The sequence below is a fragment of the Ambystoma mexicanum genome, chromosome 10 (genome assembly GCF_040938575.1).
Source record: "Ambystoma mexicanum isolate Mex_15411 chromosome 10, UKY_AmexF1_1, whole genome shotgun sequence".
Lineage (NCBI taxonomy): Eukaryota > Metazoa > Chordata > Amphibia > Caudata > Ambystomatidae > Ambystoma > Ambystoma mexicanum.
Window position 1 is genome coordinate 1678324949 of NC_090932.1, and position 14198 is coordinate 1678339146.

General features: G+C 48.3%; 1 protein-coding gene across 2 annotated transcripts in view; it reads right to left on the bottom strand.

Moving 5' to 3' along the window:
- The window catches only part of SCARB1 (scavenger receptor class B member 1), a 790530-nt gene that overhangs the window by 491238 nt on the left and 285094 nt on the right, over positions 1 to 14198 (bottom strand). For both annotated transcript variants that reach the window (XM_069620116.1, XM_069620115.1), the window contains exon 2: positions 6247 to 6407. In XM_069620116.1, the coding sequence (XP_069476217.1) occupies positions 6247 to 6407 (161 nt within the window). The remainder of the gene's footprint in view (positions 1 to 6246; positions 6408 to 14198) is intronic.

A 14198-nucleotide genomic window follows, 5' to 3' on the forward strand; every position in this document is an offset into this window, starting at 1 on the left:
GGGCTTCTCATTTCTTTAATGATACGGAACATTTCTTTTTGTGTGTTGGTGGCATTTGTGATTCTGTCATCATAATGCTTTCTCTTTGCCTTTTGAATTTCCTTCTTGTATGCGCGAATGTGCTTCTGGAACACCAGACTTTTGTGTAAAACTGAACAAATGAACCCGAACCAGGCCAAGGAAAGACTTGCTAAGAGGTGGATACAATGTAAAACTATATTCTGAAATGACTTGAAGGAAGTAATTATTTAATGTATATATAAAAAATAGCTGGGGATGTCAGCAGCTTAAGTAAATTTGGGTTTAAAGCCACTAAAATCGAAATGTTTAGAATAAATGAGTGGCCTACTTGTGAGTGTCACATAGGTTGCAATTGTTTAAATGTCCTAGTTTTGAACTTAGAATCAGCATTCTAGCTGCATGTGCAAAAATTGTCTGTTTGATTTGACTGTAGAAAACTGGGAACTAAAGTGACATTTAGCTGAATTCTGCCTGACAACTACCCCCGACAGGAGTTGAACTGGCTCAACAACTCTTCCCAGGCCTGGCTGCATCCTGCTGCCCATGGCAAAAGGAGATGACACCTCTCTGATTGAATTAGAGGAGCACCTGGGGACTACAGGAAACTAAACAAAGCACTGTCTCTGGCTCAGGCAAATGTTATATTGGGGGGGGTCGTAAAATGGCTTCCTCTTGGGAGAAACTGGGAGGGGCAGTGCCTGTGAGAGCCAGCTGAGCTTAGGGGAAGTGGATAAACCAGAAATTCCACCATGTGCTTTGGAAAACCACACCCCTTTGGGGCCAGAGCATGATTTTAAAAAGATGGATAATTCACAGTGCGGACTTGTCAAAATTATATAAATAACAATCATTCTTGTGATTTTTCTGTGCACATTTTAAGAGGTGTTAGGACCCTGTGGCATGTTCTTGGGGATAGTAGCGGAAAAAAGGGTTGTTACTCCAAATGTATGCATGTTAAAAATCTGACACTTTATCATCTGAAACCCATATCCCTGGTGCACATTTGTGTAAAATCTGGAAAGATTTAGAGGTCGTTATCTGGATGAAAAGGGGAGAATTCTGTCATAAGTGGACACGACATCGCACAAAGACAGGGATCGGATGGTTTGGTGCTACAGAAAATATGTTAACTGGACCTATAATATTAGAAAAATGGTACATAGATAAATATGTATTTGGGTCAGAAATAGATGTGTGCAATTTGACAAGGGGAGGTTCCTCTGACCATAAAACCTACAGCATCACTCTGACACTCCATTTCTTTCCCCCAAGGAAGAGAGAGAGGAGGAACTGGCCAATGATAAGTGAGAGGGGCAGGCTTAGCTAGGCCCAGGCATACACCCATTTTCAAAACACATAAAAAAGAGCCACTGGAACCCAGGTAGACATTCACTTTCCATTTTCTTGCGGGACGCTTTGCTGGGGGAGACTTCAGACTTCACATTGGTGACGAAGTCGCATTCCTGTCCAAAATCTAGTGTGAGTACCCAGCTAGCACTGTGCCAAAACCAATCTCTTAGTTTAAAATAATCTAATCCAATTATTTTAGCCTATTAGAACTGCCTTCTAGAATTGTGTCATTTTGTCATCGTTAAAACTGAAAGCTGTCATCTGTCATTCTGAGCTTTAAAATTTCAAATCCGAAAAACTACCTTTACTAAATCGGCCGTATCTCCGGAACCGTTTGTGCTAGGAGCGAGTTTTAACTGTCATCTTAAAGCTTAGATTCTAAGCGAGCCCAGAACCGACTTCCTTCTCCTTATAGTGCCTCCGTAATTGCACTCGACGCACGCGACTAAATTTGCCGTGATTTGACATTTTGCTTAATTTCAGCCACGTGTCAAAATATTTGTCCTTGCTGAAATTCGTGTGCAACCTGACAATCATTCATAGAGCATTGCTAAAGTGATCCTGAATTAATTTAAGTATCTCTCACTCACCCTGAACCTCCTATAGGGAAATAAAAGCAATTTGAGTATATTTTTCACTTCTTTGCATACCACATCAAAGTATATTGCCTGTGTTTAAAACTCCTACCGGTTTTCCTCTAAGCTTGCAAGAGGGGGAACTGAATTCTATTTGATTGCATTCCTGAGAACTATGTGCTTTCCTCCCATCTCTTTACCTTGCATAGAGGGGGGGGGGGTGAATTGTCAAAGAAAAAAGTGATTACATTGTCTTTTGTTGAAGTCATATCAAGTTTAATTTCTGTACTGCATTTTCATTCATCATTGCATTGTCCTTGAAGCCATAAAAGCATTCTCAGCTACTTTATCCTCTCTATATCACTTCTAAGCCATCAGAAAGAGTACCACTGTAACATTATCCATTGTTGATCACTATCATCTTCACACGTGTGCTATCAAACATTAATTTATTATAAAAGTGTGATATATATATATATAATAGTTTAATTTTCAAATAAACCTTTTAATTTGCAAAACAAACCTACTTCTTGACTCAGTGGGGTCAGGGGGATTCTAAGAGAGGGGTGTTATATAAGGGTTGTCATCCAGAGTAAACGAACTGGACATAAAAATATATCAATAAGGGTTTCCCTCAGCATCCCAGACTAGGCATTGACTTAGCTGTAGTGTTGAATTGAATCTGCTTACAAAACGTGTGAGGGGCTGTTGTAGAGTCCTCAATGTTGGTCTTGGGAATCTTCCTTGATCCATAAAACAATCAAAGGTGCTGACGGAGCCTCGAGTCTCCAGAGACTCACGAGACTCTGCACCGACTCTGCGCCACTCCGTGGAGTACAAAGGGTTTTTAAACTCCACACCCCCTCGCAATAACAGAAGCAATAGAAAGAGGACTTCAGGGAAATAGCAGTCCAGCAGGGTTGTATCAGGTAAGCAGACTCACGAGACTCTGCACCGACTCCGCGCCGCTCTGCGGAGTACAAGGGGGTTTTTAAGCTCCACACCCCCTCGGAATAACAGTAGCAATAGAAAGAGGCCGCATTTGGCACTTGCTTAGCGATTGCAAGATTACCTTCCTCATCTTCGCCTGAGACCGCAGACCAAGCCTGGATCTGGCCAGTCCACCATCGCGTTCCCCAGATTTGAGGACATGCACATCTTCAAGCATGAGGTCACTGGGGAGCGGAACCGGCAGGACTTTGCGCAACTCTGCTTTCCGTCTATTGCTTGAGGCCAGAATTTCCTGGGCAATGTGGTCAAAGTTTAATACATGAAAACTGCGCAGTGGCTCTATATACAAAGGGTGAGTGGGATTAGCATGTACATTTCCAAAGATCCCTCTTAAGAGGGCCGGGGGCGGATGTAATGATCCACTTCCGGCCAACCCCTCACTCTGTAGGGGAGACCAGGGGTTCCGCCACATACTCCTCCCATCCCCCCTCCCGGTGCCCCACATGTAGCAAGTGGTATGGCCCACGGTCACTCCCACAGACACCCTAGGGCAGGGGTCTGCAACCTATAGAACCCAAGATGTTTTGAACTACAACTCCCATCAGTCCATGAATGCAGTGAAATGGAAGGCAAGGGTACTCCAGAATGTGTGTGGCGGGGCGCAGTAGGCTGAAATAGCGGCATGGCAGACTGGCAGCACAGTGTATAAATAAATACTACGTACAGGAGAACAGTAACACCGCAGGATGTTGTAGCATGTAGATTAGGGGTGGCTCGGGGAGAAGCACACCTTTCTGAACCAGGACTGCTTCCCATGATCCTTCACCAACGACTAACGTGATAGGCACATGGGAGCTGTACGCAAACACATCTGGCCAGCCACAGGTTGCCAGGTCATTTGATCCTTTTTACAGGACGTAGTGCACAACCCTATAAAAACATTTTAACAAACTTGCTCCTACCATGTCAATATACAATAAATCTTGTTTTGTCAAGAGCCGTCTAAATCCAGGAATGGTATGGGTGTGGGAGAATCTACGAACCAGGTGTTCACTTTGCAAGAGTGCAGCGGTATCATGTGAGTCCGGGGCCACAGAAGTGCGGGTTAAACCAACGGCACCATATGAATCCGGGTGGGCTACACCAGTAGTACCATAAGAATCCGGGGCCACAAATGTGTGGGTTAAACCAGCAATACCATATGAATCAGGAGCCAGGTGTGTGAACTAAACCAGTGGTACTATATGAATCCGCGGCCACAGATGTGCGGGCTACACCAGTGGTACCATGTGAATCCGGGGCCACAGATGTGCGGGCTACACCAGTGGTACCATGTGAATCCGGGGCTACAGATGTGCGGCTACACCAGTGGTACCATGTGAATCCGGGACCACAGATGTGCAGGTACACCAGTGGTACCATGTGAATCCGGGGCCACAGATGTGCGGGCAACACTAGTGGTACCATATGAATCTGGGGCCACAGATGTGCAGGTACACCAGTGGTACCATATGAATCCGGGGCCACAGATGTGCAGGTACACCAGTGGTAGCATAGTAATCTGGGGACACAGATGTGCGGGCTACACCAGTGGTACCATGTGAATCTGGGGCCGCAGATGTGCAGGTACACCAGTGGTACCATGTGAATCCGGGGCCGCAGATGTGCAGGTACACTAGTGGTACCGTGTGAATCCGGGGCCACAGATGTGCGGGCTACACCAGTGGTACCATATGAATCTGGGGCCACAGATGTGCAGGTACACCAGTGGTACCATGTGAATCCGGGGCCGCAGATGTGCAGGTACACCAGTGGTACCATGTGAATCCGGGGCCACAGGTGTGCGGGCTACACCATGGTACCATGTGAATCCAGGACCACAGATGTGCGGGCTACACCAGTGGTACCATGTGAATCCAGGCCCACAGATGTGCAGGTACACCAGTGGTACCATGGTAATCTGGGGCCACAGATGTGCGGGCTACACCAGTGGTACCATATGAATCCGGGGCCACAGATGTGCAGGTACACCAGTGGTACCATGGTAATCTGGGGCCACAGATGTGCGGGCTACACCAGTGATACCATATGAATCTGGGGCCACAGATGTGCGGGCTACACCAGTGATACCATATGAATCTGGGGCCACAGATGTGCAGGTGCACCAGTGGTACCATGGTAATCTGGGGCCACAGATGTGCGGGCTACACCAGTGGTACCATGGTAATCCGGGGCCACAGATGTTCAGGTACACCAGTGGTACCATGGTAATCCGGGGCCACAGATGTTCAGGTACACCAGTGGTACCATATGAATCCGGGGACACAGATGTGCAGGTACACCAGTGGTACCATATGAATCCGGGGTCACAGATGTGCAGGTACACCAGTGGTACCATATGAATCTGGGGCCACAGATGTGCAGGTACACCAGTGGTACCATGGTAATCTGGGGCCACAGATGTGCAGATACACCAGTGGTACCATATGAATCCGGGGCCACAGATGTGTAGGTACACCAGTGGTAGCATAGTAATCTGGGGACACAGATGTGCAGGTACACCAGTGGTAGCATATGAATCCGGGGTCACAGATGTGCAGGTACACCAGTGGTACCATATGAATCTGGGGCCACAGATGTGCAGGTACACCAGTGGTACCATATGAATCTGGGGCCACAGATGTGCAGATACACCAGTGGTACCATATGAATCCGGGGCCACAGATGTGCAGGTACACCAGTGATACCATGGTAATCTGGGGCCACAGATGTGCAGGTACACCAGTGGTAGCATAGTAATCTGGGGACACAGATGTGCGGGCTACACCAGTGGTACCATATGAATCCGGGGCCACAGATGTGCAGGTACACCAGTGGTACCATGGTAATCTGGGGCCACAGATGTGCGGGCTACACCAGTGGTACCATATGAATCTGGGGCCACAGATGTGCAGGTACACCAGTGGTACCATGGTAATCTGGGGCCACAGATGTGCAGGTACACCAGTGGTACCATGGTAATCTGGGGCCACAGATGCGTGTGCTACACCAGTAATGTATTCATCCACAAGTACCGCAAGGACATGCAACATGTGCAAGTGGCAGGGCACTAGACTGCGTTTTGAAAGCCAAGGGGTTCTGGCACCGGAGTACTCGTGTAATCTGCACGTCACGTGGGAGCAATTATTCTGGTACTCCACAGACAACATTCCCCAATAACGGACAAGCAATGTCTTCCTTGTGTATTTAGTTGGCAGCTCGGGCAACACTTACCTCCCATTTGCCCTGGATTTGCAATAGGGATCAACAAGGAAACTACAGAATGGTGTGAATAGAAGGCGCATCAAACCTGTAGACGTAGGGGCCCCGCTGGGTGATGTTGGGTTTCTCTCCTGCTAGGATCTCTTGGGGGTTCAGGACCTCGAAGATGTAGAAAGACATGTAGAAAGGGATGGGCAGGTCGCGCCACATCTCGAAGGCGAAGCCACTGGCCGGGTTGATCTGGACATTCTGAAAGAGACGAGAACAGGCTTCAGGGCGCTTTCCAACACACTGGGCGAGGGCAGGCAGGCAGGCATGGAGCATTCATTGATATACACTTGTGTTGGTCCCACATAGAACAGGCCCAGCCCAAAGAACGAGCAAGCCGAGACCCTGCCCACCTGGTAGCCCTTATAATGCGAGTAGTTGACATCCTTTGGCTGATTAAACACCACTGACATTTACATCTGCAGCTGAGGCCCAACCCTGCAGCTGGATAGCCTGCCACAAAGGCCCACAGAGCGTTTCATCCCTGTAGCATTCAGCGTGGACTCAACACCGCTACCACACACCTTGAACCCCACTTACCCCCTGGCCGTACATGTCGCCCCGTAGAAACGGGGTATCACACAGAATCGGTCCACCCTGGGGAAAAAAGCAGGACTAGGAAATAGCCATTGAGGAGTATGTTCCCGCCTACACATCCCAGCATGCCATGCGTTTGCGGCAGGAGGGGAGAAAGCTGCACGGGCCATGCCATGCAAAGCGTCTGGTTATTAAAAACCCAATGCCAGGCAGAGCAGATAGGGCAGAGAGCATGTATCCAAGTGCAGCAGAGAAATATTGGGGAGGGCATCGCGCCATACCATTTACCTCTGGAGTGGGAGATGCATAAATGCCACACACAGGTCCACACACAGGACTGGGGGATGATTGTTGGACCATCAAGTCACGCCTTGAAACACTTGTGTATAGGCGCGTTATAAATGCCGTATCATAGCATAGCAGAAGAGGGGTAACCAGTGGACCCAGATGCAGACAGGATAAAAAACAAACCTGGATAGAACCATCGATTTTACTATCCCCCCACACCCCCCAGTGAGACACGAAAACATTGGGCGAGTGTTGGCAATAAAAGGCTGTGGAATTTTATTGCACAAATTATGGTAATAAACAAACAATCATAATTACAGTAACCACAAAGTGCTGTACTTTTGGGCCCCGGGTTCTGAGGTTGCACCCTCTGGCCCATGCCGCCTTCCTTGTCCTACGACAGTGTGGGCACCGTATGGTAACCGGTCTTCTCTCTCCTCTCCCTTTTTCTAGGGTGGGAGGGTTCTGGAAAAAAGAAGAGAGAGACTCTGCACGCAAAGTACTCTTTCGCTAGGGACCAGTGCAGGGTCGCAAACTGATTTCTACTTTTCTGCTGCTGAAGCAGCTCCTTATATTGGACCCAGGGGCTGGCCCTGGGTCTTTGTTGTGCCTGTGTTGCCAGCCCCCCCACCACCGCGGCCGGCTGGTGCCAATGGCATGCCACACCCCGAGGTGTTTTACCTGCTGGTCCCGGTCTCTCCTGACTTGGGTGCTTAGCAACTCATTGTGAAGAAGGGCAAGGTCTTGATTCCACCAATAGACTACAGCTACCAGAATTCCTTGAGACCAATTGAGACTAATCTATAACACCTAAAAAGACAGCCTCCCTGAAGATTGTTAGAGACATGAAAGCGCTTGGAGGAGAACAACAACTGAAATGCAGCAGGTATTCAAATTTGGGAACTAGAGTGCACGCCTCACCCTCCCTTTCCTTAGTTCCTCCTGCTTAGTCTGGCGTTGTTGTGACGGCCCCCAACGGGGACATGAAAGAGTGGCTGAGGGGAGTGGGGGGGGGGAGATCAGCCCTGTGCAGTGTCCTTGTGCTCAGGCTGCCCCCACCCTCTCCCCGACCTGTCAGCCATGGGACACAGGTTACCTGCCCATGCCTGGTACCCTTGTGGCGCTGGCTAAAACTGTGTAAATGGCATCACATGTTTTGCATTCAGCGCCCAGACACTTCTTAACGCTCCTTGCAGCACTTCTGCCAGGCCAATTCCACCCTGACCAGCACTGCACTCCAGATTCCAGTGTGGGGAAAAGAAAAAGCAAGGAAGGACTAACCCAGAGAGAGTAAAAGAGACGGGTAGTGAAGAGGGGAGGCAAATGAGACAGAAAGGCCGACTACAAGATGGCCAGGGAGGTGGACGAAGGCACAAAGCACAACGGAGAGCCGTGAGCACGACTAGGCCCAGGAGCAGCAGCTCGACAGGAGCACGGACATGCCCTGCGGGGGGCTAGTGCATATGAAGGGGTTTTGGCTTCCGCACTGTGGCCAAGTGTGGTTGCTGCTTGAAAAACCTTCAGGGGTTGGACACTTTACTGTTGAGTGCTCCAGGGAGTTAAACCTTTTGGTTTTGGGTAGTGGCAAGGGGCCCATGAAGTAGTTGGAGGTCTTTATGTAAATTGTTATGTTAAGAGTTTTTTGTTATGTTAAGAGTTTTAGGGCACGGGGCCCATTTTGTAGATTTTGGTGCGTTGTAGGTTATCGCACAATTGTTCCTCACGGTGGAGGTTACTGTTTTGAGAGTGAATTTTACACTCTAAATGGGTTTTCTGTGGTGCCAGGCGATGCCTCAAGAGGAGTAGTGGCTCGCCAGTTGATTTTGCCATCATCATTTTCTTTTGGGGTGGCACACAGTTGGAGTTTTTGTTAGTGTAGTGTTTTTGGGAGTTTGCAGTTTTAAACTGAGTTGAACCACACTGACACCCGTTTTAAGATTTATTCTAAAAGTTTTGGGAGAGTTTAGATGTGCATATTTTACTTTTCATCTCTCATGTGCATCTAAACAAAATTTTTTGCAAATGTATGTTTTGCAATGCACCACATGTTTCATCTTGTGTGTATATTTGGGGTTTTTGGCAATATTATGCAAGTGTTTTATTTTCATCTTTTCAACATTTGTGTAAGAATTTCCTGTGTGTGCACGGTTGTATGTGTGCACCTTACCTTTTTAGCGCACCACAACCTTTGTGGTTGTGTCATGTTTTTTTTGTGATCTCTGTGTTGTTAGTGGCTGTCCTATATGTTTTCTTGCTTATTTTATGTTGAGAGAGGTGGTGATGTTGTTTGGTTGTGTTTTTAGAGTTATTTACTAGGTTAGAGGTTGTCAGACCTTTTAGTTGTTTCCCAAATGTTGTATTGATTTTGGAAGTAGGTAGGTTTTGCCCGCTGTGCAGTTGACGGTAGTTTCCTGCAATGGGGTGAGGTTTGTGCCTGGACGTGGCAGGTTCAGGGTTTGGGTGTGGCAGGCCGTTACGGAAGGAGGTAGGTTTTGTTTTGAGGGTTTTAGTTTGTTAATGGGGTTTGCTCAGAGAGAGCAGATTGTGATTGGGTGTGGCAGCCCCAAGGTCCTGGGGGGCAGACCAGGACAAAAGGTGGTCAGCTTCTTGATGGTTATTTTCTCTGCACTTTGGAAAGTTTCTTTTGGTTTGTAAGGAGGGGGATGATGTTGTATCCTAGTATATGTATGGTTTATATCTGCTATGAGAGCTGTGGGTCTGAGTGGAGCTTGGAATGTTGGTGTGAGGCATGGAAGGTGGAGAGTGAGAGGGTTCCAGGTTGGACGGTTAGGGACTAGCAGGGAAAGAGCCAGGGTTGAAGGCAGCAGGGTATTGATCTCCTATTCTCGCCTTCCTACTGAAGCTGCAACTAATAAAGAAGCATTTACCTTTTGTATACCTGGCTCACTGGTGGTTCCTGTGTGTCCTACTTGAAGCTTATACCACCAGTAGATACATCACTCTCCTATTCCAGCATCCGTGGACAGATAGAGGGGGCACCACCGGGGTCTCACTTCACTTCCCCGCAGTCCCTTGCCGGGAAGGCTAGCTCTGCTGGGGTCCTGCTGAACTCAGCATCAGCCAGTGCATGGGAGTGATGAGTGGAGGGTGGGGAGGGCGGGTACGGCAGCCGAGCTGCGCTGGCCAGGAAGGCTCCTTGATGGAGGACACCATTCCAGAAGCAGAGGCCTGACAGTAGAACATGGAGGCGTCTCTCTTCAAAGGGCGTTTGGACAGTCAGAAATCTCTGCCATCACTGGGATGAGTGACTCCATCATTGTGCGCAGCCCCCACCCCACCACAAAAGCACATTCGGTCCCGATTGCAAGCAGGATTGTCCTAAAGACGCAGGTGGTGGGTGGTGTGGAATGCATGGGTGATGCCAACTGGTGTGCAGCAACAGGCTGAAGAGTGGATCGCCCGGCACATGCTCATCTCTTGCCAGTGGCCCAGAAGACACTCGGGTATGGTTTGCTAGAAGTAGCAAAAGCAGAGGTGGTTACGCTCCTGACCGCTCTTGGCCCACGCTCGCCAGCCTGTCTGTCTGAACACTTTGGGAATTGGCAAACACGGTGCCCCGCAGACACTGACCGGGTCCAAGGGCCAGGAGAGCAGTCTAGATTGCCTGGAGGGCAAAGGGTAGCAAGAACTGCCCCAGTCTCAGTCAGGACGGGATATTTTATGAAACCCTGGGACTGGTAAATGTGCCCCCCCTTCTCTTTTATAAGGACCTGCAGTCCCCACTGCGCTCAAAAACATGCCCTCCTTCCCCCAGAGGGTGTTTGGTTATTTACCCACCCATTGACAGCCCTATGATTATTCCCACACACTCCTTGCCCCTCCCCGCCTGAAACACCTCCTCATGGAAACTCGAAGCTCGCCCTATCAAGTTGTAAAATCAATCTTCAGCCTGCCAGTGTTTTTCTAAGCAGTCTACTGGGAGTCAATGGCTTAATTGCAGCTGATAATGGCTACTGGTGTAATAAAAACCTCTTAAACAAGGTGATCCTTCAGCCACTTCATCTTCCCATTGCACGGATGTCCTGTGAAAAGCAAGCAATGCCACAGCCAATAGTTTAGGCTTCGGGTCATGCATAGGCATTCCCCAGGTACTGAAATCATAAGCCCAGGTAGTCGCTCCCTTTTCCAGCTATTGCCATCTTATGGTCAGGTAGTACCTTTATATCAGTGGCTAGCAAATGCCTACTCCGTACCCCATACCCACACAAACGCCTAACTGTTGGCTTTGCCAATGCTTGCTCTGAATGATGTTTGATCCAATTCCATCTGACTCGGCTCTGTGAAGTCTAAAGTAGAATCTTTGTAGGATGGCGTGGACTGAGCCCTGTACATACAGTGTGGGTAATTGGTAATGTCTAGGGGTCATATGCCACCCAAGGTCATAGTTCTAGGTCCTGCTGCATAGCAGAAAAGGGCCGTGGCGAGGACTGGGCAGCCAAAGCATTGGTCCCAAGCAAGAATCTTAGACCAACTCCAAAATAAGCACCAATTCTCTGGGGCTAAAAGGCACTGGCTTCCTCGTGGGACAAGGGTGCACCACACAGATGAACGCCTTCGGTCAGCAAACCACAAGGATTCCTGGAGCTTCTTCAGAGCCTGCATAGGCTGGTCCGAAGGACCTAAACCCTGTGGCGCATTAGAATCAGATCTAGATACGGCCCACCTCAGCGGATGCACGGACCACCCTTATGTGACCTAGAATATTACTTAGGCTGGACTCCAACTGGTTTACATTTTATGAGCTTTGCGATTGGTGGCAACCACTCCCTTCGGCCACTCCCATCCAGGATGTTCAGCATCATCCATATACACCATAAAAGCAGGCTGCTCAGTTCCTACGATAGAGGAGCAGGTGAATAGGTCATACCTAGTTCCCGCCCCCTCACCTCCGTCATACTGGAACAGCAGGAGTAGAGCCCTACAAGGGACACCAGGGATCATCCCAATACCCCGTCGACTGTATGAGAGATGATATGCACTTAGTGTGAGAGTACATTCGGTAGGGCTGTCCGCACACACCATCGGACATCATAGAGCTAGAAGTAAAATTGGACAACAGCAGAATGATGACATGCAGGAAAGACGCGAAGATGCACTAAAACAATATGCAAATACTGAAAGAATAAAAGTGTAACTGCAGTAACAAGAGAAACATGTAATCGAGTAAGAAGAAATCATATGCACCAAAGAAATAAGTGAGTAGAGATTAAATAAATGTATATACGCAGAAATGCAAGGTAGCTGAGACTTATAGAAGCTTGCTGCAGAAGAAAACATAACGTGGCTAGAGCGGCCATGATGGAAAGATGGACGCCAGACTCGTGTTGAAACCAATCAAGGTACCTCAGAGACAGACTAGGGCTGCAGAGTCAGGAGACATAGAAAAACAGCTTTGTGTGAGGAATCAACAAGAGTGTATTGGCCTAGGGTCAAAGATGCCACTACAAGGAACAATTTCAAGGCACAAAGGGAGTCAAGAGGATAGGCCATGTACGTAAGACATTGTTAGGGAGAATTTTAGGGAACGTTTTCTGTTTCCGTGCTAATTCTCTTTACCAGCAAAAGTGCTGAGGGTCTCTCATTAGTCTTTGACTTTTTTGATCTTTAACTCCTGAGTGAGTAGAACATTTTGCCACTCCCTCATTCTTTTTCAGTGACTGGGATTTCTATTTACTGTTTTATGGAGTTTGGTAACCTCCATAAAAATACAGGTATCTGCTTTTTTTCTTGGTGACACCCATAACCCTCCGTGCAGTGTCACTGAGGAGTCCCTTGGACTTCTCATTATGTTTAAATACATTTTCTTGTGAGAACTACAGTTGCCAAAATGGCCCCTGTCTTTTTTTTTTGCCATTTCTCATTTGTCAATTGCTTCTTGGCTTTTCTTATATCATTTAGAGTAGATTTGTGTCCTTTGAATTGTGCCTTTGGCCGGCTTCAGCCCTGAAGACCTTCCAGACTCCAGTGTGTCTGGGAAGGCAGAAAGTGAGGGACGAGCCCGAAACTTCACTATCGTTTGTCTATAGGTGTGCGAGACTGAAACCAGTTCTAACTGGGTGGCTGGCTGTCCTGCAGGACAGTCTATCCACAGGTTAGTGACAGATCCATGTGAGTGACTGGGTGGATTCCAGGATATAAGGTAAGGAATTTTGGACTACAGGCGGAGTTGACCACTGGAACAAGGAATCCGAAGCAGGAGACGCCAGCAGCACCTTCCAGGACAGCAGAAGCACTGGTGACGCGTGTGCTCTGTGCTGACCCAGTTTTCAAATCAACAGGGAACGCCCGTCAAGGATGACTTCCTCCCTCAGGCTGGCGGGACCAACTAGCCGGAAGACCCCCTCCCCATTATCCCTCTGAATGTCCTGCAACTTTCCCGGGCTGCAGAACACCAATACCCAGGGTACCTCGACCATTATCAAGTGCATCATCTTCTGAAGATCGAATCTGGCTGAAACTTTGCAGGCATCCGTGTGGACCTCTAGAAGCAGGAATTCCTCACCCAAGTTCAGGACAAAGTAATCGAAGAGACTCCAACCAGCAATATTAGTTTGTTCTTGGCACTGAGAAAAAGGCACCAAAACCATAAAGCACAGATGAAGTGAGCTGAATCTATTGCTGCCGACCCCTTCTGCAGAGTGCTGCCGCAGAAGCCTGCCAAAAGGTCCCCCTTTTCGGCACCAAGGAGCAGGAATCAGGGTCTGCAACGTTGCACCTAGAAGGAAGCAAACTACAATTTCTTCATCTTTAAAGGTACTGGGGTGCTTGGGGTGCAATTACCGTGTGACATTTTTGGTGCTTCTTAGTTTGGGAAGTGCTGTTTTCTTCAAGTAAGAGTGGACCTCCACTCCTCTGTGCAGGCCTTGCCACCTGTGTGTGAACAGTAAGGCTCCCCCTGAGCGCCTGTATTTCCTTCATGAACTATTCACTGCTTGAATAACTTTTCCCTTATGATCTTCATCAGAACCGGAATTGTCCATTTGACTTTGGCTGTACTGGTTCCTCAAAGGTCCATCTTCTGATCCTACTGTCTTGTGAACAGTTATGGCTAGGAAACGGACTGCCGATATCCCTCTGGGAGAGTGTACTTGTTATTAGTGGTTGCTAGTCTGTGTGCTATATAACCTTTATTAACGGACGTCACCC